A 26,230-nucleotide genomic window follows, 5' to 3' on the forward strand; every position below is an offset into this window, starting at 1 on the left:
CCAACCTCTGGTAGCAGGAGCTGAGGTTATTTCTAAAGAAGATGGGCAGCAATGGACTGGAGTTTACTTCAACGGTGCTGATATTGAATGTTGGGTCAGCCCCATGTTTAGTCTGCTGCAAGAGCCCTAGACCAACTGTGGACATGTTGAGTTGATTGTCTAACCCTGCGTTATAAAAATAAGTCAGTTTTCCCAAGTTCCTCCTCCAGAGAAAAATCTCTCAGCTCTTCTAGGTCTGGCATCTGAAGGCTGATGCTAGCCTGTGTGTAACCAGAGGACTTAATGCTATCCTGTGTAACAGTTCAAGACTGATGGCCTCTGCCCGGGACAGAGCCATCAAGATCACCCTGGACAATCCATGGCTGGCTGTCTAGGTAGAGGGTAAGTCTCTGTCATTTTAAATGATACAGAGACCATTTGGATTATAGTCAAACTTATCCTTCTCACATCTCTATGATGGTGTTGATAGCAAGCTGTAGCTTCATCAGCTTAGCAGACCTCTGCCAGACTGCTCCTCATGCCAAGGTTGCAGTGTGGATCTGTGTACCAGGGGCTTACACGGAGATCTCTGGCCCCGCCTGGTGCGAGAGAGTTCCAGCGAAGCCAAGCAAGTACAGGCAGGGATGGGAAGTCTTCCAACGCTTCTGCTGCTGCCGTTGGCTCCACCTCCGTCTCTGCCTGCCTTCCAGGTTACTTGTTTACTCCTATGAGAGGCGGACTAGCAAGTGAGGAGTGCAGTGGAGCTTCAGGTGGCACTTCCGGAGATCAGAGCTCTTCCCAAGTGACAGCTCTTAGGACAAAAGGCTTGGATGACGGAGCAGCTCTTGCACACCTTTAATCCTTCCGGATTAGGATTCGTATATACAGTTTTGGGGTGGGTAAGGTTCTGACAACAGGTACTTCTGATTGGTTTGATCTGAGAGCTTTGTGGAAATCTTATTTGCAAGTGGGAGGGCTTGGTTCTGCTTCTATGTGACTGATGGCCACATGCCTCTCTGTGGGGGGCTGTGGGAGGCTGTAGCTACATGACGGAACCGGGGGACCCAGGAGGCCTGGCCGATCTCCCCTGCAGGTGGAAATCACCACCCACTGGGTCACCAGGGTTCCAGACCTTTGTTCGACTGGGGACCAGGCTGTCTGTGAACAGCCCAATGCCCCACACTGCAGCTGCCTTGTCTATATGTAAAACTCTCATTTGTAAAATTCAGGCCTTGCTGTTTCTAGAGCTACTACTAGGTCTCCTGAGAAAGGCAGGCTCATGGACAGGTTTACCTTGCTGACGGGTGTTACATAGAAAAACAGGTTTCAGTGTAAAACCAAACTCAAGCTACCATTCTACTATTACTAAAGTTTTATTTTTTAACAATTCCTTTATTAAAGGAACTTGCATTTCAGTGACTACTCTCGATCATCAACTACCCATGTCTTGTGGTTAAATGATTGAATGGAAAAAAAGGGGGGGGGGTTTAAAGTTTAAGTTATGAGAGTCTCAGGAAGTGAAACAGGTATGTAAATATGAGTTGTGGATGTCTAAGGAAGTGATTTACGGATGTAAATGCAAGTGGTAAAGGTCCCAGAAAGTGATTTAAGGTATGTTTTAAAAAGAGACTTAAAGATGATTCATGGTAGTAAGACATCAAAAGTTCAGAGTTTAATGTATTAATGTAGCTCTGCTAAGCTATTAATCTAGCCTTAATAAAACTCTGGCTACCATTATCATAATCACAGGCTCAGTACCTCTCATGGTGCTGAAAACATCTGTCATATACCTATAGATCTATATATCATATATAGAAACTCCAAAAGGCAGTCCAGCGGGCTCCCCCTGGACTCTGGGAAGATTTCTGATGGAGGAACTTGAAGCTGGTTCCCATCTACCAGAAGGAGCCACTTCCCTTACCCCGGGCAGAAGGAACAGAGGGCTGTCTGTGGTGCCTATTAGCATATCAACACTCCTGCTGGCCGCCAGGCAGAGTACCGCACCTACTTTTTACACATTTCAAAGTCCAGGCTAGCATCCTAGTGAGCATCCTTCCCATGACCTACCCTACTCAACTCCTTTCAGCTCACAGGCTTCTCTCTCCCCACCCTCTCTCCCTGGTATTCTCCCCTCTCTCCCAGATAGCCTTGGCCAGGTCCAGTCTGCTGGCCACATTCAGTCTACTTATTTCTCTTCTGCTCTGGACTCTTCCAGATGCCTCTGGCTGCTCTCTCGCAAATCTACAATAGCATCCTTCTTCCCTTTAACTGTACCACAGAGTGGTCCTATCCTCAGTTTATACACCTACAAAACAACAGAGATAAGTGATTCTTGTCCGTGCATGCATACACAGTACTGAGTTTACAACACAGGGCCTTGTGCAGACTCACAAGTGCTCCCCCACTGGGCTGTGTCAGAGCACTGAGCTGGCTGAAGCGAGGTGCTATGGGATAACTGGGGAAGTGTTCTACAGTACATGCTGGATCCAAGAGTGGCCTCTGCATCTGTGAGGTGTCCAGTGTAGCTGGAGTTGAAGCAAGGGGTCCAGCAATAGGAGTCATATCAGGAAGCCACTCAAAGATCACGTAAGGATGTGCAGGCCGCGCAGTTGTGAACTCGAAGTTTGAGGGATGGTGTCTTGGGGTTAGGGTGGGCTTACAGAGCTCTGTCCTGGTTTGTCAATTCTCTAGATAAAGATAAACAAAAGAACAGAAAGTTGAGTCTCAAAAGAAACATGGCCACACATGTGATGTGGCAGCATCACATGTCGTAACCGAGAGGTTGAATCCACTCACGGGTCTGCTAGTGGATGATAGCAGCAACCGAATGTGGCACAGGAAATGTTGGAATACTTTTCAGCCTTGTTAGGGAACCAGAGAACTGAGGATGTGGTTCATTAGAGAGCGTCTTCCTAGAAGGGACCCCGGTTCTGATCCCTAGAAATACATAAACTGGATGTGATAGCGTGTGCCTATAATTGTAGCACTTGGAATGTAGAGACAGGAAGGTTGTTAGTTCAGGGTAATCAATTTAGGGATATCTGGGCTTCATGAAAACAAAGTCTCAAAAAGAGGGTTAGGGGTTGTACTGGCTGGTTTTGTGTCAACTTGACACAAGCTGGAGTTATCACAGAGCAAAGAGCCTCCCTTGAGGAAATGCCTTCATGAGATCCAGCTGTAAGGCATTTTCTCAATTAGTGATCAAGGGTGGGAGGGCCCATTGTGGGTGGTGCCATTCCTGGGCTGGTGGTCCTGGGCTCCACAAGAAAGCAAGCTGAAAAAGCCAGGGGAAGCAAGCCAGTAAGCAGCATCCCTCCATGGCCTCCCTATCAGCTCCTGCTTCCTGACTTGCTTGAGTTCCAGTCAGTCCTGATTTCCTTTGATGATGAACAGTAATAGGAAAGTGTAAGCTGAATAAACCCTTGCCTCTCCAATTGGCTTCTTGGTCATGATGTTTTGTGCAGGAATAGAACCCCTGACTACGACAGAGGCGTAGGAGCTGGGCAAACTGTGTTGGTGTGGTGCACAAGTAAAGGTGGTCCCTGCTACTTTATAGACTGAAGTAGGGTAATCTCTTGAGCCCACAAACTGGAGGCTATCCTGGGCAAGGCAGTAAGACCCCCCATCTCACAAACTAAAGACCAATATAGTACAGGGTCCATGGTGACTTGCAATGATCATCTCAGCTATTAGGGAAACGGAGGCAGGAGGCTATGAATACAAGACTAGCCAACCACATAATGAGACAGTGCCTCAAACTGAACGTTAAGAGAGGCTGGGGCCAGAGGAACAGCTTGTCAGTTAAAGTACCTGCTGCTCTTGCAGAGAACCTTCCTTAGTTCCTGGCATGGTTCACAACTGTCTGTAAGCTCCACCCCAGGAGATCCAGTGCCCCTGTCTGATTTCTGTGGGCACCAGGCACATGTATGGTATTCACACAAAACACTCATACAGATAAAAATAACTAAATATTAAAAAAAACATTTTATTCACCAAATTGTGGGGTGTCTAGCCTCTGCCATCTTGATTGCCACCAGAGGTCATGAACCAGTGGTTCCTTAGAAGAACCCAGAGCCTTTTGCTGTCCATCCAAACCCTGGTTGATAGACTGAAGTTCTGGGGAAATTGAGCTGTTTGGGACCAGTATCTAGATGCACTATGGCAAAGCAGACCTGACCTGGGGCTGAAGCCATAGGGCCTACAGAATATTGCACTGAGCCTGCCTGCCTACATGCCACTACCCTTGACCTCTGACCCTGGAAATCTGCAGAACACAAGGGCATCGGGACAATGGTGTCCACGTAATACCTGAGAATGTAAAATACCCAGTGTCTTTTTTAGCTGGTATGGGTATGTATATATGCGTGTGTGTGTAGGTGTATATACATATACATGCATATATATATATACACACACACACATACATACACATTCATTCTATCAGGTATATGGTTGTTTATGTGAAAAAATTATAACCATGGCGTCACTAGGCAAGGAATATCTGAGTCTAAGGGCAGCTGTGCCAGCTTTCTCTTGCCTACTTCTCCGGGCTCTTACTCATGGGTCAACATGTCTTTCATACCTCCAGAAGGAGACGGGACAAAGTTAACTTTTCTCAATGGCCAGAGACAGGCCATATCCCAAATTGTGGGAGCTACACGCATGTATAATTTTTTAAACATCATGGGTGTGTGCACGTGAGTTCAAGTGCCCACCAAAACCAGAAAAGGACTTTGGATTCCATGAAGCTGGAGCTACAGAGGGTTATGAGGCAGGCACCAAGCAGGGATCCTCTCTGAGAGCAGTGTTCACTCTTAATTGCTGGCCTGTCTCTCTAGCCCTCCTTCTAAGGGATGGATGGGATACGCATGTGCTATGGTGTACATGTAAAGTCAGAAGGTAACCTGCAGGAGTTGACTTTTCTTTCCCCTATGTGGCTCTGGAGGATTGAGCTACCAGGCTCTGTGGCAAACAGGTTTACACACAGAAATATCTCACTGCACTGCAGGAGATATACTCTTCATTGGCCAAGACAAACTTGGGACTCTGAAGTGAGAGAGAACCCCGGAGTCTAAGATACAGTGAACTCAAAATTCATCTTAAATGATGTAAATTATGAGGCATCTCCAACCAGGAATGCATTGTGTGCACACATACATAGCTCGCTGGAACCAATCATTCCCTTCAGAGTGAGGTCTGAGGCCAACAAGTTAGGGTCTGTTTTTAGTTTTCATTTTTATATTTTAAAAGACAGTCTTACTATGTAAATCACGCTAGGCTTGCACTTGCCATGCTCTGCCTTGCCTCTGACTTGTGGCGAGTTGCTGGGATTACAGCCCCAGAGGATGGTGAGGTGGCTACCTGTATTGCTGAAAGTACTTTTAATAATTTCATATTCTGGGCTGGAGAGATGGCTCAGTGGTTAAGAACACTGGCTCTTCTTCCAGAGGTCCTGAGTTCAATTCCCAGCAACCACATGGTGACTCACAACCATCTGTAATAGGATCCGATGCCTTCCTCTAGTGTGTCCGAGGAGAACCACAATGTGCTCACATACATAGAAATAAATAAATCTTTAAAAAATATATTTTCAGGGCTGGAGAGATGGCTCAGCGGTTAAGAGCACTGGCTGCTCTTCCAGAGGTTCTGAGTTCAATTCCCAGCAACCACATGCTGGCTTACAACCATCTTTAATGGTATCTAATGCCTCCTTCTGGTGTGTCTGAAGAAAGCAACAGTGCACTCACATAAAATAAATAAATATTTAAAAATATTTTCATATTCTAGTGTGCAAAACTATATCTGCTTAAAATGTCTCAGAGTCTCTTTAAAAGAACCCTGGTCGTGGCATGGCTTTTTGGGACCTCAGTTTCTTTCTACATAGCTCTGGCTATCCTGGAACTATGTAGAGCAGGCTGGTCTGCCTCCTGCGTGCTGGGATTAATAGAATGTGTCATCATGCCTGGCAGGGCTGGCGTTTATAGATCTGATTTGACAAGTTGCTGGCTTCCAGATGACTGTGATAGCTTTGACTTGGAGATTGAACTCCCAGCCACATGATGTTAGGTAAGGGTTCTACCACTGAGCTGCGGTGGGGTTTAGGTTGGGTTTTTTCGTTTGTTTGAGATGGGGGGGAGGGGTGTCTTGCTATGTAGGCTAGCCTCCAGCTCAAAAGTGATCTTTTTACCTTAGCCTCACGAGTGGCTAGGACTATGATTGTAAACCCAACAGATGGCTTTAAAATATGTCTGCCACTTCTGCTTTCCCACACCAGTGAAGCCCAGCTGGGGTTTCCTGATGAATAGAATATGGGGGGGGGGGAAGAGACTTTCAAGGCAAAAGACTGTAAAGCAACAGCTCCCATCTGGAACTCACATCCCATCTCACCTTGGAAATCAGCCTCCAGGCTATGCAGATACTGGGGTGGGGTGGGGGGCTGTGGAAGGCAGACTATTCCCACTAAGGCTTCAGAAGGTCTCCACTGACTGCCAGCAGCAAACACAGACCTGTGAGTAACCAGAGCTCAGTGACTCCCATCTCTCCAACAAGCTCAGGGCTCCATGGGGTGATAATATGTGACTGGTTTTATAACAACTGGATTCGAGGATTTGATGGGATGGCCAACTGGGACAGTGGTTTCTACCTTAAAGTGAGTTTATAATTCATTTATTTCGACAGGGTTTCCCATAGCCCAGGATGACCCTGAAATTCATATCCTCCTCCTCCTCCTGCTACCTTCCAAGCACTGGGATTATAGGTTTGTACGGTGCTGGGGATTGAAGCCTTGTTCTGCAAGATACACAAGCATTCTGCCAACCGAGGTGCACTTCCAACCCCACTTTATGTTTTTATGCAAAGAAAACACATCCATTTCTCTCACCACAGTTGACAGATGAAGTTCTGGGGGTCCTGGCTTCCAGGCGGGGCGTCCATGCCCCAGAAGATGATAAGGTGGCTACCTGTTTTGCTGAAAGTACTTTATTAATATTTTCATAGTCTACTATGTAAAACTATATCTGTTTAAAATGTCTCAATCTCTCTAAAAAAACCCTGGTTGTGGTGACTTCTTCGGGACATCACCCCAGTAGCAGTTCATTGAGCAGGTCCTGTAACAGCCACAGAGGAGACCTCTAGAAAAGACTGCTCCCCACTGGGGCCCCAGCCTTTAATGTCAGCTAGGCTCCCGATGGCCCCCTATGCCTGGAGGTGACTGCCCTGGCCCATGTCCAGCTGGGCAAACGTTGACTTGCAGACCTCTGGCTAGTGGGGTCACCCTGGAAGGTACACTTTGGGCCTCCCAGGATTTCCAGGGGCCAGCCCTGCAGAGTTCAACGCGTGGACCATCACGTAGGTGCCTGGCGAGCTGGAGCAGCCACCAGGGCCCGGAGTTCCCATCCTGAAAGTCCAAGGGTCTTTGTCCACACTGTGGGTCACACCAGCCTGCTCTCTGATGTCACCAGGGTCTCTGTGGGAAGAAGAGGCATAAGCTGGGGGGAAAGATAGTGATGGGTCTTTCTGGGCTCACCCAAGGCCTTAATGGACTCAGGCTAGACCACCGCCCAAGCCGCCATCCCCTGTGAGAAGTGTCACACCCCCAAGCCCTGCCCCAGGGTCTTCCTGGATCTCAGCTCTCTCAGGCTAGCTCCCAGAGAAAAGGAACTTGCTAGGGATGGTTCAGTGTCTGCGAGAACCATAGGAACCCAGCTGCCTGGCCAGGGCCTGGGGATGTCCCAGGCAGGAAAAGATGTCACCTCCTCTCCTAGATATGGCCCCTTTGGAGGCTGGGCTACCTACCTTCTCTCTTCTATACTCCCAATTCCCTTCAGCTCCCTCACAAACCAATTCTGCAGGCTGATGAGCTGGCCCTGACTACCTGCTGATCTTGGTCCAATCTCTGGCTTCTAGACTCCAGGCCTCTGCTCTCTTCAGATTGCCTAGCTACCTGCCTCTTCACACATATGCCCCTCTCCTGAAGTGCTGTCTCTCTCTCCTCCTGCAGATGGACTCTCCTGAGCAGTCACTTCCAGCATTACCTCCTGGACACACTTGCAGATCAACGGTCCCTCCACCCCTCCCCTATGAGGAAAACTACAGGTAGCAGAAATTAAGCCATGGCATAGTAGTTTTTGTGAGCATGTGAATGAAATAAGGAGTAAGTGCTAGGATTACAGGCATGGGGCACCAAGCAGTTTCCACAGTATTGGGAATTGAACCCAGGGCTTCAAGTATGCTAGCCAAGCCCTCTGCTGCCTGAGCCATCATGTAACATAGACCCAGTCCTTGGCACATGTTTTGTTTTGAGACAGCGTCTCTCTATGTGACTCTGGCTGACCTGTGGCTAGATTAAGTAAACCAGGATGGCTTCAACCCACAGAGATCCTCTTGCTTCCAGAGTGCTAGGACAACAGGTGTGTGCCACCATCGCCAGCTAGCACAAGTTTTTTTAACCTTACAAGAAATGGGACCAACTCAGTACCTTCAACTTAGGAAGACAAGAAGCATCTGGAAGAATTTAGGTTAGGATTATGTACTAACAGCAAGATTCAGAGGGCAGGCTCAAGAACCAGGCAGTGTGGCCCTTGCTAGAGTGGCAGATGTCCCCCAGGTTTAGAGCACCCTTCTTCCTGGGAACCCAAGGCCAGGGGCTTTAAAGCGCAGGGCTATGCACCTCCACCTGGGCTAGTCAGACTTGAGCTCATCCATCTCCTCATCACTCCCTACTTCCTGCCTTTTGAGCCATACCAACTAGAGCTGACTCTCAGAGTGGCCATCAAACCATCATCATCCTCCTTGTGGTAATCCCCTCGGAACAGAGCATCCAAGTCACCTAGAGCTCTCCCACTCCCCAGGAGAGTGTTCTGGAAGAGTCTCCTTGGAAACTGAAACATCCTATCCTGCAGGTTAGCTCCTTAAGCAGGAAGGCAAACAATTCAAAAGAGCTTCAGGAAGTCCCTGAAACTGACAGATCCACTAGGCCCGCCCCTGCCAAAGTAAACAATCAAAGCTTAAAGTTCCACATCAGACAAGAAAGCTGAGCTGCAAAGATGATGCTGAGACCAGACCAGCTTGCCTGGAAGAGGTTTAGACCAGCTTGAGTCACTTGGAAGGGACATTCTACAACCTGCTGAGCTGCCTGCTGGCTGTGCAGTGTGTTCCAAGTTCCCAACTTTTGTGAGCTGTCACCCATGTGGGCCTTGGTACATTGGTTCACCAAGTTGGACCTTGGTGCTATCTGTACTTTGTGGGATCCCTATCTGGGATGAGACATGTGCATTGTATCTCCCCAGGAAAAGTTCTTTCACATAACAGGAAGGTAAACACAATTCCATACACAGTTCTGTGGCCTCCTTTGGAAAGGACATTCCTCATAAGAATTGGTAGAACTTGAGAGGAACTGAGGGACATAAAATCAATCTACTTGACTTAAACAATCCACTCCTAGAATCAGCCCAAAGATGCTACCTAATAAAGAAAATACAGCCAGGTACACATCTGTAGCTCCAGTAACCCAGGACGCTGAAGCAGGAGGATTCCTTAAGTGCAGGAATTCCAAAACAGCCTGGGAAACATAGCAAAACCTGAAGTCAGTCAAACAAAAACAATCAAGGATAAGACTCAAAGCCCTCAGGTCACCATGGTAAGCAGGACTTGTCATCAGGCAGAACGCTAAAGGCAGAGCCAGTTTCCTACAGGATTCGATGACACAGGAAAATGGACACTTTCTTTGAAACCATCCGACCTGTTATGTCATATGTGACACGGAGCCAATCAGGTGCTCATCTCCATGCCTCAGTTTCCTCTCGTACACAAGGACAGACGCAGTTATAACAACGATGGTCAGCATTCACTGAGCTCCCAAATGAGCCCAGGGCAGAGCCACAGGCCTGGCTTCAGGATATCTAAACAGTAGAGGGTTCAAGTCCCTCTTGATTTCTGCAGTCAAGGCAGATAAGGTATGGAGCAGCAGAGACCCCACAGGGAGGAGCAGGGGCTCTGCTGCCTGAGGTGAGCAAGTAGGACAAAGAACAGCATCAAACTGGCCCAGAATGCACATAAGCCCAAGTTCAAAGTACATCAGAAGGGGCTGAGTGCAGCCATGCAAGGCTCCTACTGCCAAATAAGCCACCAGAGCCAAAGAAAGCGAAGGGCTGAGGAGGGGCAGAGGGTGGCTCTCCAGGACATTTACAACACTTTCTTGCTGGGCATGGTGCCAAATGTCTATAATCCCTGCACTTGGGAGGTAGAAACAGATGAATCCTGAGTTCGAGGTATATAATCAGCCACGTAGTGAGTCTGAGGATCGCTTAGGCTACATGAGGCCCTGACTCAAAGAACTATTCTTTTTCTCTCAAAAATAACATGAGTTCATTGTGAACCATTATCAGTGAAATGAACAAAGAAAGAGCTAGAGCATACTGTGGCTACTCCGCAAGACACCAGAATCTCAAGTCAATACACTGCCTGGAAACCCTCAAGTTGCATCAGATCCAGGAGGATCTCTTTGGACTCTTAGCCCATGGTCAGAGTCCTCTCATACCCCGATAAGTAAATGGACCTATGGGACTCATCTGCTCAGAGACCACAGACTTGTCTCTGGCAGTCTGTGACTCTAGTGAAGTGGGTCTCATGCTTCCTGACGCTGTGACTCTCTTTTTCGAGACAGGGTCTCTCTGTGTAACTCTGGCTGTCCTGGAACTCACTTTGTAGACCAGGCTGGCCTCGAACTCAGAAGTCCGCCTGCCTCTGCCTCCCAAGTGCTGGGATTAAAGGCGTGCGCCACCACCACCCGTCGATGCTGTGACTCTTTAAGACAGTCCCTCATGCTGTGGTGACCCCAACCATAACATTATTTTCATTGCTACTTCTTAACTGTAATTTTGCTACTGTTATGAGTTGAAATATAAATATCTGTGTTTTCTGACCCTGTGAAAGGGCTAAAATGACCCTCAAAAGGTGTCATGACCCACAGATCAAGAACAGCTGCTCTGATCTGAATACGAAATGTTCCCCACCCGTTCATGTGTTTGAACACTTAGTGCCCACTTGGTGGCGCTGTGTGGGGGTTATGGTACTTTTGGAGATGCAGCCTTCCTGGAGGAAGCACACAACTAGGGGTGGATTTACAGCCTCTCTCCACTTCCAATCTGCTCTCTGCTTGCCATATGAAGTTGAGAAGTAGTCTCTCAGCTTACTGTAGCTGCCTCTGGCATCAAAATAAGCCGCTTTTGATTGTGTGTGTGTGTGTGTTTTTAAGATTTATTTTTTATTTTTTTTATGCATATGAGTACACTGTAGCTGTCTTCAGACACACCAGAAGAGGGCATCGGATCCCATTAAAGATGGTTGTGAGCCATTATGTGGTTGCTGGGAATTGAACTCAGAACCTCTCTGAAAGAGCAGTCAGTGCTCTCAACCTCTAAGCCGTCCTTCCAGCCCATATGTAGCCCAGGCTGGCCTCAAACTCATGATCCTTCTGCCTCTGCCTCCTTCAGCAAATCCTATCGGCATGTGCCATTACAACTGGCTTTTTTGTTGTTGTCATTGTTTTGTTTTTCTTTTTTCTTTTTTGATTTATTATAGATATAGCATTCTGTCTGCATGTATGCCTGCAGGCCAGAAGAGGGTGCCAGATCTCATTACAGATGGTTATGAGCCACCATGTGGTTGCTGGGAATTGAACTCTGGACCTCTGAAAGAGCAGCCAGTGCTCCTAACCTCTGAGCCATCTCTCCAGACCTGATCGTGGTGTTTTTAATCACAGCAACAGAGAAGTAACTGGTAGAAGCCTCGACAGAAGACCCATGATAAGAATTCACAGCTCAGTGTGGAGTGAGGTGGGGGGCACCAAAGAGACAATGGGTTTGTACTAGTTAGGTCTTTTGTTTTGTTCTGTTTTTCAAGAGGGTTTCTCTGTACAGCCCCTTAGTTGTCTTGGAACTCCCTTTGTACTGTGTAGACCTGGCTGGCCTCAAACTCAGATATCTGCTCGCCTTTGTCTCCCAAGTTCTGGGATCAAAGGTGTGAGCCACCATGCTGGGCTTTTGATAGTTAGTTTTATATCAACTTGACATAAGCTAGAATTATCTGAAAGGAAGAAACTTCAATTGAGAAGACTCCTCCAGAAGATCAGGCTGTAAAGTATTTCTTAATTAGTAATTGATACAGGAAGGCCCAGCTCGTTGTGGGTGGGGCCATTCCTGAGCTAGTGGTTCTGGGTTCTATAAGAAAGCAAGCTGAGCAAGCCAGCAAGCAGCACTCCTCCATGGCCTCTGCATCAGCTTCTGCCTCCTGCCTCCTGTTCTTGTCCTGACTTCCTTCAATGACAGATGGTGATGTGAAAGTGTAAGCCAAATAAACCCCTTCTTCCACATCTTGCTTTTGATGATGGTGTTTCACCACAGTAACAGAAACCCTAATTCAGACAGGGTATCAGGCTGTATGTCTTCAGCCAGAACATGAAACCTTCAGCCTAATCCTTAGCATGAAGGACAGAAGCCTGTCTCCATTTAAAGAGCCCCAAAACCTGACACTGAGCACAAAATCAGGCACATTAACACCTGCAGCAACCCTGGAAGTGTCTTCTACTCTCTCTTACATCAAGGTAGCCAGAAAAGGCATGTCCTGGGCCTGAAGCTACAGCTCAGTTGACAAGATGCTCATTCAGCATGCACAACGCCCTGGATTCAGTCCCTAGCATTGCACAGATGAAGTATGCCATCTAGCAACCCCAGCACTTGGAAGGTAGAGGTGGGTGAGTCAGGAGTCCAAGGACATCCTTGGCTGTGTAGCAAGCCTGAGGTCAGCCTGGGCTACATGAGACCCTATTAGAGACAGACAGACAAACACACAGACACACAAAGAAGGACTGTGCTTTTACTAGTTCAGGAAAAAGATAGAATGCATCAAGAGAGAAAGAGCCATAGCTGACGCCTAACTGGGGCTAGGAGAGAGTGAGGGAATGTGGAGAGCTGGGGGGGGGGGAGGGAAAGAGAGGCAGAAAGAAAGAGGAGGAGAGAGGGAGAGAGGGAGAGAGGGAGAGAGGGAGGAAGAGAAGGAGAGAGGGAGAGGGGGAGAGGATGAGAGGGGGAGAGGATGAGAGGGGGAGAGGGAGAGAGGGGGAGAGGGAGAGAGGGAGAGAGGGAGAGAAGGAGAGAGGGAGAGGGGGAGGGAGGGGGAGAGAGGGAGAGAGAGGGAGAGGGATGGGGAGGGAGAGAGGGAGAGGGAGGGAGAGGGAGGGGGAGGGGGAGGGGGAGAGGGAAGGGGGAGAGGCAGGTAAGAGAGAGGTAACTCTGGCATAGCAGACAACACAGTAGGAGGCACAGGGTCTCTGCCAGTTCCTATCCCACTGAGTTTAAACTAGATAAGGCAAATGGGAGAGCTAAAGTACTGGAACAGCTTTGGGGTTGGGAGCTGAGGCACCGGAGAAGTAGGTTCACCAGGGTCCCCAGAATGTAAGGTGGCCAGTGTCCCAGGACCTGGCAGAGCTTGGTCTGGAAAAGGGTCTCTGGGGCCTCTGTACCCCTGGCTCACCCCCACCTTAGGACTAGGGTAACCTACGTGGTGAAGCTGTGGTTGTCATGGGCCTGGCTGTGCTGAATTCCTGGCTTGCCGCCACCACCACTGGGGCCACCATTGCCACCACCGACGCTGCTGCTGTTATTGTGGTTGTGTCCCTTGAGGCCCAAGTAGGCAGCTTGTACCGTCTCCAGGTCCTCGCCTCTCAGCTGGTACCAGAGTTGTGCCGTCCTGGAGGAGAGAGCTCAGGATGAAGGGTCTCCCAACAGCTGTGGACATGCAGAAACACCTCTACACAGCCCATCTTGGCTCTGGGTGGCGGTGGCCCACTGACCGGCAGCAGGACACTATAGGTGTGAGAACGGGACACCTGTGCTGTTCTGATGTTAGCAGCCAGGGACAGGGAAGAGCGTGTCACTGTCAATGAAAAGCAGCTTAGCAGACAGGTGTGGAAGGTTCTAGCATGAGCAGCTGACTGCTGAGCTCCGCTTGCTGTGAGTGCCACAGAACAAATGGCACTCCTTAAAAAAAAAAAAAAAAGTTTGCTTATTCATTTATTTTTGTAGTGCTGGAGAGCAAATGCGGGTTTTTAATTTTTTTAATTTCATTTTTATTTTGCGGTAGGGGGGCACGTGCATCACAGGATACTGTGGTGGTCAGAGGACAACTTGTGGGAGTCAGTTCTCGCCTTCCACTGTGTGGGTTCCAGGAACAGAATGGGAGTCATCAGACTTGACAGTGGGCCCTTTTTACCCACTGAGCCTTCTCACCTGTCTCAATTCTCTTGACAGTGAATAACATGGTCAATTTATATGTGCGTTTTAACACAACAAAACAATAAGAAAGAGGTGTCAATTACTGCCAGATGTGTGGTGTACAGGTGCAGGGATGCACATCTGGAATCCTAGGTCCACATCTGCGAGGGTAGTGATGCTCACATGATGGGTAGGGTCACCCATCTGTGGCAGCTCCAAATGCCACCAACACAACAGACTGGCATATGCGTATGCAGGTCCACTAAGTGTTCCCCGTATGTGGACAGGGACGTGGTGGAGTGGGGGAAACATGAGAACATGAGTTCCAATTCCCAGAACTCGTGTAAAAAGCTGGACACACCATGTGAGCATAATCCCAGCACTGTCTCACACAGACAAGAGGTGGAGACAGTATTCCTGGTGGACACCCAAGGTTGTTCTGTGACTTCCACCGTCATACTTGCATGCATTCGTGCATGTTCACGCACACCTTCACGGCCCAGCTATATGCCTCAGAATCCCAGGAACAACATATGCATGAGGAGAGATGGAGCTGTGGGACGCTCAGACGCTGCCCCAGGGTACCTGACAAGATGTGATGAGCAACCTCACAGCCAGGCACAGCTTCTGGAAGGACATGAGGCCACTGTACCTGTCAGCACGCCGCCGCTCATTTTTCTGCACACACTTGAGGAGGCAGCAGGTGAGGAAGGCCATGGACATGAGCAGGATGATGGCACAGCTCACAATGGAGGCGATCACTGCCACCTTAAAGCCGAAGGTCTCATGCGGTGGCACAGCTGCAAGGGAAAAAAACCACAGCTCCTGGCACAGCTGATCCTGACCTGCTAGGCCCAGGCCATTAGGGTGGGGCCCACAGGAGGGTCCATTTTGGGGGAAGTCATTCAGGCTCTGGTGGCTAAGGTAACAATTTGGAAAGAATATATTTAAAGGGATTTATCAGGGAAGATATTGTCAAGAAGCGAACATGTCAGCGGGTTTGACAGGGTGTGCTAGCAGAGGCACCATCAGTTTTCACAAGGCCCGTACAGGCAAACCCTTCTCAGCTCACCTTCCTAAAAGAAGCCAGAATGATGGACGGGGCTAACCTTGCACAGGCTCAGCTGTGTGACCTCAGCTGTCACTGTGAACATGTTCCATTAGATTCTCAGGAATATTCTTTGAAAAAGACCCCAAGTTTGTAATTCAAGATTTACTTTTATATTTCATGTATGCACGTATACTGTTGCTGTCTTCAGACACACCAGAAGAGGGCATCAGATCCCTATTACAGATGGTTGTGAGCCACCATGTGGTTGCTGGGAATTGAACTCAGGACCTCTGGAAGAGCAGCCAGTGCTCTTAACCACTGAGCCATCTCTCCAGCCCCCAAGATTGCAATTCAAACGAGCATGGATATACAAAATATTCCCACAGGCTATACAGTCCAGGTCCCTGGGCCATTTTCAGCTCCCTGATTGCATACTGACCATCTAGAGCTTAGACTCCAGCCCTCAGAAACAAGACATGCTCCAGCCAATGGTGGATGACAGGCTGTGAGATGGGGGCACAGCTAAGAAGCATCCACAAGATGTAAGGGTGCACCTTTGCCCCCAGGGGACTCCTAACTCCATAAGGCTCATTCTTGGGACATCCAAATACCACCTGGGTTATGTCCTTGACGGGTTGGTCCTGCCATTTTGGGTTCTCAGTCTCTCAGAACTTATTCTTATAGACACCCTTATCTCAAGAAATTGAGCTGACACAGGAAGGTAGAGGCTCTGGGAAGTACTGCAGTATATACACATGCAAGCACCAAGCTATTTTGAATCTAAGCACTAATGTAATATATACCAGCCTTCGCTTAGGAAAAGGCCACACGAGGCACTGGACAGTCAAGACAGGTTCTATACATACAACCAGACAACTAGAATATGAGTCTTCCCTGAGACAGGGGATCCAGGGCTGGCACAAGGAGCCTCTGTACTCCTAATTCCTAGAATTCTTGGCACCTAGAACACCCATTAGGGTTTGCCTAAGGCCTTCATGAAGGAAAAGAGGGTGGATAAGGAAGTAAGTAGGTTTGTTTCCCCATTTCACAGATGACAAAGCACCAGCTTAGATGGTACTAGTGACCAGTCAGGGGCCAGGGCAGCAGCAAGAGGTTGAAGCCAGGACTGCATCTGTACTCCGATGTGAGAGCAACCAACAGTGGGAAGAGAACCGTCAATGTGGGCTAGCCTGAGACTGGACCAATGACCTTTGATGTGACAGTATCTGGAGGCCCCCATCTCCCACCTCACCAGCAGCTGAGCTGGGGCAGCTCAGGAAGGAGGAGGGGCCTACCTTTGCACACAGGGCTTCCTGAAGACCAGTCAACGGTGCTCCCATTCCAGGCACAAGTGAGGAGGCCAGACCCCACCATCTGGTGGCCAGAGGGGCAGTGGAATATGAGCACAGTCCCCAGAGATGTGCCATCTCCACGGACGACTTGCAAGGTGCCTTGAGGCGGGGGATGGAGCTGAGCACAGGTGCCTGGACAGAGAAGAGGCTGTGAGGCTGGGGTGTGGTCAGCAGAGGGCAGAGAGGCCACTGCCACAGCCACCCCCAACCCCAGGAAGCCCACCAGAGGTGGGCGCTAACCAGCTCTACATGGTCTGTAAATGTATACGGTCTGAGGACTGTGTTAAAACAGTAGATGGCAATATACAAAGATTAGCCAAGCATCGATCCAAAGGCAGCAGAGAGAGAGCAGGGACAGAGGGAGGGAGGGGGGAGGGAGGAGGGAGAAAGAGAAACTTGAAAATTGATCATTTGTTACCTCTTAATAACTGAAAGATAAACACTAACTCAGATGGACAAAATTAGGAAAAAAATAGGTATCTAGAAAGTAAACAAACCTCCAATCTCTTTGATTTGCAAAGAGATCTTACCAATGCGAGTTAAACATATAATTTACTTTTTAAATTGAGCTCATGCGTAAGCAAGGAATACAAGAGACACAACAGCCAGTAGCCAGAAAAACATGCTTACCACACAGCAAGCCAAGAGACCCGAATGGCAGCTGATCTTTCCCTCAGCAAGCTGGCTAAGAGCTTTATTTCTTAAATAATGAGTATATGTAAGTGTGCCTGTGTGTGTGCGTGGGTGCAGGCGCTCTCAGAGGCCAGAAGGGGCTGATTCCCTAGAGCTAGGTTATAGGCTGTGGTGAACCACCTGAAGGATTCTGGGAAAGAAGTGCAGGTTCTCTACCACGAGTAGCAAGTGCTCTTTTGTTGTTGGCACCCACAGAAACCAGCAGTACCTGCCTCCCAAGCACTGGGATCGAAAGTGTGACCCATCTGCAAGTGCTGTTAACCCTGGAGTCACCTCGCCAGCCCCAAGGTGGCTGAGATTAAAAGAAAAAATTGTGATGGGGGTATTCCTCTGTGGTACAGCACTGGCCTAACATGTACTAAGGCTCTGGGTTCCATCCTAACACGGTACAACAACTTCTGATAATGATGAAAGCCAGTATCCCTTGGGGTAGAAAAGTGACTCCCCAGGTTGTGGTGATAGCCAAGCCTTCTTGGATAAAGCCCGGTGAGTGTGAGGGCTACTCAGAGCACACGACGATGCCATTACCTCCATCCCTGTAACAGAGCCTGGTAGAACGGCAAGAATGTGGAAAACACATCTCCAGCAAGAAGCAGAGATTCACCCATCAAGGTACCCCACCCCACCCCCCAAAAAGTGCTAATGCACATCCCCAAATTATAGCAAAACACTAGGAAGCAGGGACAGCAATGTTGTCCTTAAACAGAGATGAGATGCAGAAGGGCCAGGGAGATGCTGGCTCAGTCAGTAAAATGCTTGTCATGAAAGCATGAAGACCGGCAACCTTAGTGACTCACTAGCTGTGGGTACTAGCTGACAGCCATATTTTGAAGTCTGTTTTTTTGAGACAGGGTTTCTCTGTGGAGCCTTGGCTGTCCTGGAACTCACTCTGTAGACCAGACTAGCCTCAAACTCCCAAGTGCTGGGTCTAAAGGCATGTGCCACACTACCTCTGGCCATCTCAGAGTCTCATCTCTCTTCATGGAGCAACAGCTCTGTCTCCATAAACATCAGGGTTGGACGGAGGAAGCTGACCTTACAGATCAATCAGACTCCACATTCCCGCTTGCCTTTGCAGTATTGTGGACTATGGAAATACACTATCCCCCTGGCCAGGGAAGTGGATGGGACTTTAGAGCTGTGGTAGACATGGCTGGGCAGACACAGGCCAGCCTTTCGGCTCTTCCCCAGGATGCCAGGCAGCCAACACTTCCCAGTCCTCAATTTAGAGTGACAACTTCTGCATTCTTCTACAGCTGAGCTAGCAGAGCGGAGGCTCACCCTCACCACCTGCAACCAGTCTGGTAGCAGATAGACAGGGAGGAGGGCAGGGGGCAGCAACACCCACCTCTGTCACCTGCACAGTGCTTTACTACACTAGCATATCCTCACAAAGGGTCCTCCTGGCTGGTATAGGTGGCCAGCAGCACAAATATGTGCCACATAGAATGGCTGTGACAGACTGAAGCCTCTGTGCACCCAGGTTGGGCCAGCCCAGGCTGTGGATCCAGCCCAGGCTAGACTGACAGTTGCCCTTATCACCTGGGGCCTCCTTACCCTGAGCTTGTCTCATCTCCTGCAAATGGAACTCCAGGCAGCATTTCGAGAGGACTGGATGAAAGGCCTGTGGCTCAGCAAGGAAACCACCGTCGTCCACTTCCCCTAAATACATCTTAGCAGCAGAGCGGGTGGGGCACCAAGACGTCCCCACTTGGTTCACGCTATGTCTGTCAACAACCACATCCGGTGCTTTGGGGAGGGCTCTGCTGGGGGGGGGTGCTTTGTCCTCAGCTAGAGACTGTAAGGCCTTGGTACACCTCACAGGCAGCCAGTCACGAATCTTAAAAGGCAGATTTCCTGCCCTGTCTTTGGGCCTCCTAACTGGGGGGGGGGGGGGGGGGGCTAAAGGATGAAGCCATTGACAATCTCCAAGGAAAGAGGACCAGCCAGCCCTGCTACCTGGGTGTCAGAAGCCCAGGAGCTTTTGTTAAAGAGCTAAATAAAAGCATGGATTACTTCTAGTGCAAGCCCAACAGAGGGCTGGCAGCTCCTGGGCAGATATGGAAGTTGTCAGGGTAGAAAGCATGGCCTGGTTAGGTAGACTGGGAGAGACTTGGGACCAAGGGGCTTCAATTGCCATCCCAGTCACAAACGTGGCATTTCTAGCCAGCTCTCTAGAAGACTCACAGGGTGTAGAGCCCCAGCTGCCAGACCAACTACTGTTCTTCCATTACAAGGACAGAGGTGGACAATGGGAGCGAGCCCTTCCTCCTTGTGTTACTCAAGGGGACTTCTGGCCAGGGAGGTCCAACTTCCTTTAACCTGAGCTAAAGGAAGCACAGAGAGAGTGGCCCTGGCTTGGAGTGGCTTGATCTTTCCAGCCCAAGCCCCAAAACTTCCCTATACTTGCCCCATATGAGAGCGGAGATAAACACATGGGCTCCTGGATCGGATCCAGCAGCAAGTTTCAACCCACATTTCACACTGACTTCAGACTTCCCCATCTGCAAAATGGGTATTCTGCCTTACTGGGTCACAGGGAGGGTGGGCTGTGTGGTAGAGATACAGAGGCAAGGCTGATTCACAGAATTACTGCCTTGGTAGACCTTGAACCAGTGTCTCATGTACTCTAGACTACTTTGAATCAACTCCTAATCCTCCTGTCTCCACCTTCTCAGTGAGCAGATTACTGTGTGCCACCACAGTAGGTCTATACCATGCCAGGGATTGGAATCTAGGGTGATGCATGCCAGGCAAGTACTCCACCAACTGAACTACATCCTTCAGGTAGGGCTTTGAGCAGTATCTCTCAAATACTCCAGGCCAGGCTGGCACTACTTTACATATGCACATGCATGCATACGCATACGCATACACACACACACACACACACACACACACACACACACACACACACTCACAGTCTGTCTGTCTCTCTCTCCTCCAAATTCACAGCACAAGGAACCTCCATCCCCAGACCCCATCCGTGTCTATCCCTGGGCCTGCAAGGCCAGTAAATTCTACTCTGGGATGAATACATCTTCTAGAGGAGGAAGCTTGAGGTCCATAGTCCTGGTCAAGGCAAACACTACGGTGGGCCCCCAGGCTTCCTCAGCCTCAGATGGCCTGTTAATAAGTGTACCAAAAGCACTGGACAGGCAGAGCCATGCTGTCCAAGTTTATGAAGCCTGCAACCCCTGGGTGTACTGGAGCAGATACTCAGGAGGGTGAAGCAAGATAATTCGAGGCCAACATGAGCCACACAAGGAGACCTCTTCAAGGCACACAACTTTAAACCCAGCACCCGGGAGGTAGAGGCAGGTGGATCTCTGAGTTAGAGGCTAGCCTGGTCTACAGAGTGAGTTCCAGGACAGCTAGGACCTCACAGAGAAACCCTGTTTCAAAAAATAAAGGAATGAACAAACAGGTACTTCCCAGAGAGAACCTCCCTCCCCAACTGGAGCTACAGACCCACAGCTCTCCTCCTGGGCACCTCACAGACTCTCCCTGCGCCTGGCATCTAAGAATCAAGCCCCATCTGCCCCTCCACTGCTGAGAATGTCCCTCCAGACCCAGACCCAGCAGGCACACTCTACTTCCTAACTGAGCTAGAAGACACCCCAAGTTCCCAGGAAGGCACTCGGCTAAGCTGACAGCAAGTGGCATTGAACCCTCTCTGTGCACTGCCTCTGGACACTGGACACTGCATATCTCCCAGTCCTTCGCTGTGTCCAGCATCTGACCCTGCACCCTCTGGTACAAATATTACTTTGGTAACCCTGGGAACCACTCTTTGTTTGTTTGTTTGTTTGTTTGTTTGTTTTTGTGGAAGTAAATCTTTAAGAGAGTGAAAGCAACAGAAAAAGAAAATCGAATGGGATTAATGCTCACAGGAAAATCACACACCATCCAGCCTGGTCCTCCAGGCTTAGGGGATGAAACGAAGGACAGACGGACACAGCAAGGCCACCTGCCCAGCCCATGAGGGTCTGTAGCCTGTCTCCCTGACATCTCAACCCAGTCCACCTGCAGTAAGAAGCTCTGTTCCCAGACCCTTCACCCTGAGGTGCATTTCGATAGATCTGGGAGGAGCACCATCCTCCTCCCCCAGTCCTCGAGGCCAGCTGGATGCCTTGGGAAAGTGTCTTGTTTGTTAATCTTTTATCTGGAACCTTGGACCACAGGCAGGGACAGCATCTTCTGTCCTTTCTGAGGCCCATGGGCCCCTCACCCTGACCTTTTAAATACATTCCCTTTTACTGGCAGAGGTTGTATGGGTTCAGAGAAAGGGAAGGCAGGCCTGTGGGCGGAGCCTTACTGGGACTTTGGTAGCCAGGCTGGTGTTCGCACCTGCCTGTGGGTCCTTACATAATTTTTGCTCTGGGTCTGCATCTCTCCAAATGTGAATCAAGGGGAGCTGGGGGGGGGGGGCGGGGAGGAGATGGGATTCAAACTTCTTAAAGATGACTGAGTTATTTGTACACAGACACTCTAACCGCAGGAGCCCTGGACACCAGCAGCGAGGACAACATGTGGTCCTAATCCCGAGTATGTAAGGCCCGTAGCCTGGCTTTGTGCCCTCAGGGAAGTCATCTGTTCTCTCTGAGCCCATCTTCCTATGCCCCTGAAACCATGGGCCATCCAGGCTGGGGTCCAGACCATAGACTGTGTTCTCTTTCCGTGGCAGAACAGAGGCTACTCCAGCCAAGGCAAATGTATCTCTGAATCTTCTGGGGGTGCATAAGGCAAGGGGAGAGGAGCGCCATGCTGATTCACACCGGCTAGCACTGGGCCTCAGTTGCTCTTATGTAGTAATGGGCACAGCAGGCTACAGGGATGAAGCTGAGAACACCCTTCAAAAGGCCCACCTGCACTTATTCACTGAGCCTCTCTTCTTGTACTTTTCAAGGTCCCTTCTGGGGTTAGCAGGAGGTGGCCTCCAGCCACTGGAACCCTGTGTTCCTGGAAAACCTCCCAGACTAAGGAGTTCAGGAGCTGCCCTGGGAGCAGAGCCAAACCCTCTATCCAGTCTAGATAGGAGACCCGGGCTGAGTGAGGGGTGGGGGGAAAGATGACAACACACTTAGTCCTGCCCGGAGTCCTACCCACAGGAGAACACAGACCACCAGAATGTTCAGTAATGGGCCCATTCTACAGACTGTGGGAACTACACATCCCCATTTTTTTTAATCTCTCAATTATCTTCTGACAACACCAAACTATCTCCACACAGCTTCAGGCCTTCTTTTCCCTTCCCTTCCTGGCCTGTTAAACAGGCTAAGGAAGCCCCACAGACTCTTCTAATCAAGAGGCTCTCCTATACTCTGGGAATCCTGTCCACAGCCTTGGGGCAGGAATACCGCACTCACCTAGCATCTCCTAAGGGAACTGAGACACTGGGGTAGGGACTCATCCCTAGTAAGAGAGGACTACAACCAGAACTACAACAAGGAGCCTGGGACATGCTTAGAAACTGGGTGCCAAGGACACACTGTGAGGATGTGGATTCCTCCTGATGCCAGGTAGGGCAAGGGACAACTGAGACACTGGACTCTCAGACTTTCTCCAGAGATTCCGATGCAAATAGCCTTTTGTTTGCAAATTAAGCAGGGCCCCAAGGCCACCCCAAGGGATAACCTTAGGCAAGGCCATCCACTTCTAGCTGGTGACACCTACTCCTCCAGACTACTATGCAGAAGGTACTCACAAGCATGTCCCCCCTTCCCCCCAGCAGTACCAGGCCCAGAGTTAGCCTCTTCTAACACAAAGGCGCTCCTGTGGAGTAACAATTAGAAAGCTAAAACTAGCCACACCTGTGGGGCCAGCAATGGGCTGGCACGATGGGATGGTATCAAACGGATCAAACCCACTAAAGGTTTCTCAACCTGGGGGTCAGTCGACCCTTTCACAGGGATCTCCTAAGACCGTTAGAAAACACAGTTATTTGCAATAGGATTCATAACTAGCAGGATTACAGTTATGAAGCAGCAATGGAAATAAATTTATGGTTGGGGGTTACCACAGCACGAGGAACCGTATTAAAGGGTCGCAGCATTATGACGGTTGAGAAGCACTGCTCTAGGGTGAGGGCAATGTGCCTACAGATCCTCAGCTTCCTCCAGTGCAATGCAGCTAAGCCCTCCACAGAGGCAGGAAACCTCCTGGATGCGCAGGACTGAGCTCTTGGGAGGAATGTGGTTTTGGTGGTGTTTCTAAGAGTTAGCAAAGCTGACATCAGCATCGCTTCTCGCCCTTTTGGCTAAGATCAAGTGTAGAACCCTCTTCGGCACACTTAACAACCATTTTCCCTCCTCCCGGAGACCTCTGACCTTTGACAGCCTAGATGCAGCCCGGGTCCTGGTTGCTGGATAACCTCCCATCTCCTCTATCACAGGCTCACTTTCCCTTTGGTAAAGTGTGGCTGGAGTAATCAACAAAGATGATAACAACTCTCTGCAACCCAGAAGACATTTCCATGACTCCCTCCAACCCCGGGCCGCACACCCCGCCAGGTGAAGCCGGCTCCGACTTCCGCAGGCACCTGGGACTGCGCGGGGCGACCGTCGCCGAATCCGTGCAAACGCTAAGAGGTGCCCGCCGCCTGGTTTCGGGCCGCTCGCCGCCCCGTTTCGGCTCAGTTGGGGTCGCCCGCTGGATCGGCGGGAAGTCAAGAAGAAAGTTCGTTCTCGAGAAGGCCCTGGCAGTGCGATGCACGCCCCCTTCCTGGACAGGGTCCCCAGCACAGCAGCCCCTCGCCCCTCTACTTCTCCGTCGGTGAAGAGGGCACTGAGAACTGCGGCCCTAGCCCTCACCTGTCTGGTTCACTGGGACAGGCGTTGTGTTCCCAGCACGCCACCGCGGCCTCGCTCGGCCCCGAAGGGTCGCAGACGTTCGGCGCATCCTGAGCGCTCCGCAGTGTTCTGTGGAGCTTGCGGAGGTGGGGGCGGGACTTAATTGAGGGGCGGGTCGTTGGAAGGCGTGGCTGTCTCTAGCCACACCCAGGTCGCGCCCTCCAAGACGCTAGAGTTGAACTTTAGTCCGGTCCCGCCAACCCCTTGCACTGGGTGGCAGAAGTGGGATTGGACACCTGGAGGGGCAGAGAATGGGGAGCCTCCAGGCTGATCGCCTCGAAGTAAGCCTTTGAGCTAGAGCCGTCTTTCTGCACACCCTTCCTCTCCCGACTCACCTTTGGACTCTAGGGCCAGGCAGGTGACCTTGGAGAGTGACAGCCTCCTCATTCTCTTCTGGAGTCAGGGTTGGTAGCACCCCCTAATGTCTCCTTTTCACTTGAACTTGCGAGTCACGCGTGATGTGACTTTCTTTAATGTCCTAAAGTTGAAATCAAGCTTATGTCCGGTCTGCTGCATCGTGAAAGGCAGGTCCATCCACAGACCCCACTGTGATACCAACCCCTCTCCTACCCCACCCCCACCATACTCTGAGATATCAGAATTCCTGGCCACATAGCCAGAGATCCCTGTCTGCCAGTGGAGAGCAGCTGCCTGGAGGCTCAGGGATGGGACTTAGAGGGATTTAAAGTGTCCTTGATTTGTGGGTAGAAGCTGTGAAGGACGTGGGGGGGGGGAGGCACCTACCACCATCGTGTGGCTCAGTGCCGCCCCTCCCCCCTCCCCCTCCCCCTCCCCCTCCCCCAATGTTCAGCAGCGCTGACCAACAGTTATTTAGGGTGGGGATGTTTCCTAGGCTTACAGAACAAAGCACTACAGATAGAACTCCACAGAACCACAGATCCACGTTGTCTCATCATACAGGAGGTGGGGCCAGAGCTCTTCAAAGTCTCCAGGGAGCATCCTTTTTTTCTTTAGATTTATTTTACTTTTATGCATGAACGGTTGGCCTGCATGTATGTGTGCCTTCTGCATGCCAGTGGTTGGCTGTGTGTCACCATGTGGGTGCTGGAAACCAAACTCAGATCACATGCAAGAACAGCAGGTGCTCTTTACTGCTGAGCTATCCTTCCAGCTCTTGTTTTCTTGGTTCTTTAGTCTCTACTCAATAGAAAAAAAAAATGAGAATTTCACCCCCAAAACCTTTCACAATGACTCAAGCCCTAACATTCCATTGTCGATGGGTAAAAGGTTCAGATAAGAGCTGTACAGGGCGCCGGGGCGGTGGTGGCGCACGCCTTTAATCCCAGCATTTGGGAGGCAGAGGCAGAGGCAGGCAGATTTCTGAGTTTCAGGCCAGCCTGGTCTACAAAGTGAGTGCCAGGACAGCCAGGGCTACACAGAGAAACCCTGCCTCGAAAAAAACTCCCTCCCCCCCCCCCCAAAAAAAAAAGAGCTGTCCATGGGAAAGCACAAGGATTAACTTCCTGATGGTAGGTTAGAGGGGAGGAGAGGAGTTGGTTATATGCCTGGGATCTGACCACTTTGCAGTTCTACCATCCAGGGTGAGTCAGCTCATCAACAACTAGCACCCACCTCCACCCACCTCGGGTTCAGAAATGATGGCTTGAGAACCCTTTGAGGGTGTGTGTGTGTGTGTGTGTGTGTGTGTGTGTGCCATGGGGGTGACTACTGAGCACCTGACACCTGCCAGGCCAGTTCAAGAGCCAAGGATACAACAGGGCACAGGGAAAACTGTCAGGAAGCTGGCTCCTCCCCCTCACGCCTCACTGCCACTGGGCAGTGAGGTTACAGGCATTCTTTATTCTGGACTTTCTACTCTCTTTCCTGTATTTTCTGACTTTGCAACAATGAGTAAGTGTATTGTCTAATCAGAAAGCAGAAAATAGGATCAGCAAGATGGCCCAGTGGGTAAAGGTGCTTGCTCTGTAGGCCTGGCAACCTGTGTGTGGAAAGAGAGAACCACGGAGTAATCCCCTGCCTTCACACACACACACACACACACACACACACACA

General features: G+C 50.0%; 1 protein-coding gene and 1 long non-coding RNA gene across 5 annotated transcripts; one reads left to right on the forward strand and one right to left on the reverse strand.

The window, feature by feature from the left end:
- Positions 1 to 612: 612 nt before the first annotated feature.
- Positions 613 to 6,744, forward strand: Gm52024. The gene is made up of 3 exons (XR_003950517.1): positions 613 to 874; positions 5,949 to 6,045; positions 6,658 to 6,744. It is a non-coding gene; the product is annotated as a predicted gene, 52024 (long non-coding RNA).
- Susd3 (sushi domain containing 3) lies at positions 6,624 to 24,819 on the reverse strand. 4 transcript variants are annotated; one of them, XM_006516940.4, is made up of 5 exons: positions 18,903 to 19,041; positions 16,596 to 16,784; positions 14,902 to 15,049; positions 13,537 to 13,725; positions 6,624 to 7,444 (listed from the first exon to the last, which is right to left on the reverse strand). In XM_006516940.4, exons 1-5 carry the CDS (start codon positions 19,015 to 19,017, stop codon positions 7,249 to 7,251), a joined length of 837 nt encoding a protein of 278 aa, XP_006517003.1. In that variant the 5' UTR covers positions 19,018 to 19,041; the 3' UTR covers positions 6,624 to 7,248. The 4 variants fall into 4 exon arrangements, with proteins under 4 accessions (XP_006517003.1, NP_082616.1, NP_079767.2 ...); NM_028340.2 differs by lacking the exon at positions 18,903 to 19,041 and adding an exon at positions 24,532 to 24,819 and having other exon boundaries at positions 6,802 to 7,444; NM_025491.4 differs by lacking the exon at positions 18,903 to 19,041 and adding an exon at positions 24,158 to 24,407 and having other exon boundaries at positions 6,802 to 7,444.
- Positions 24,820 to 26,230: the final 1,411 nt, after the last annotated feature.

Source organism: Mus musculus, chromosome 13, assembly GCF_000001635.26.
Source record: "Mus musculus strain C57BL/6J chromosome 13, GRCm38.p6 C57BL/6J".
Taxonomy (NCBI): Eukaryota; Metazoa; Chordata; class Mammalia; order Rodentia; family Muridae; genus Mus; species Mus musculus.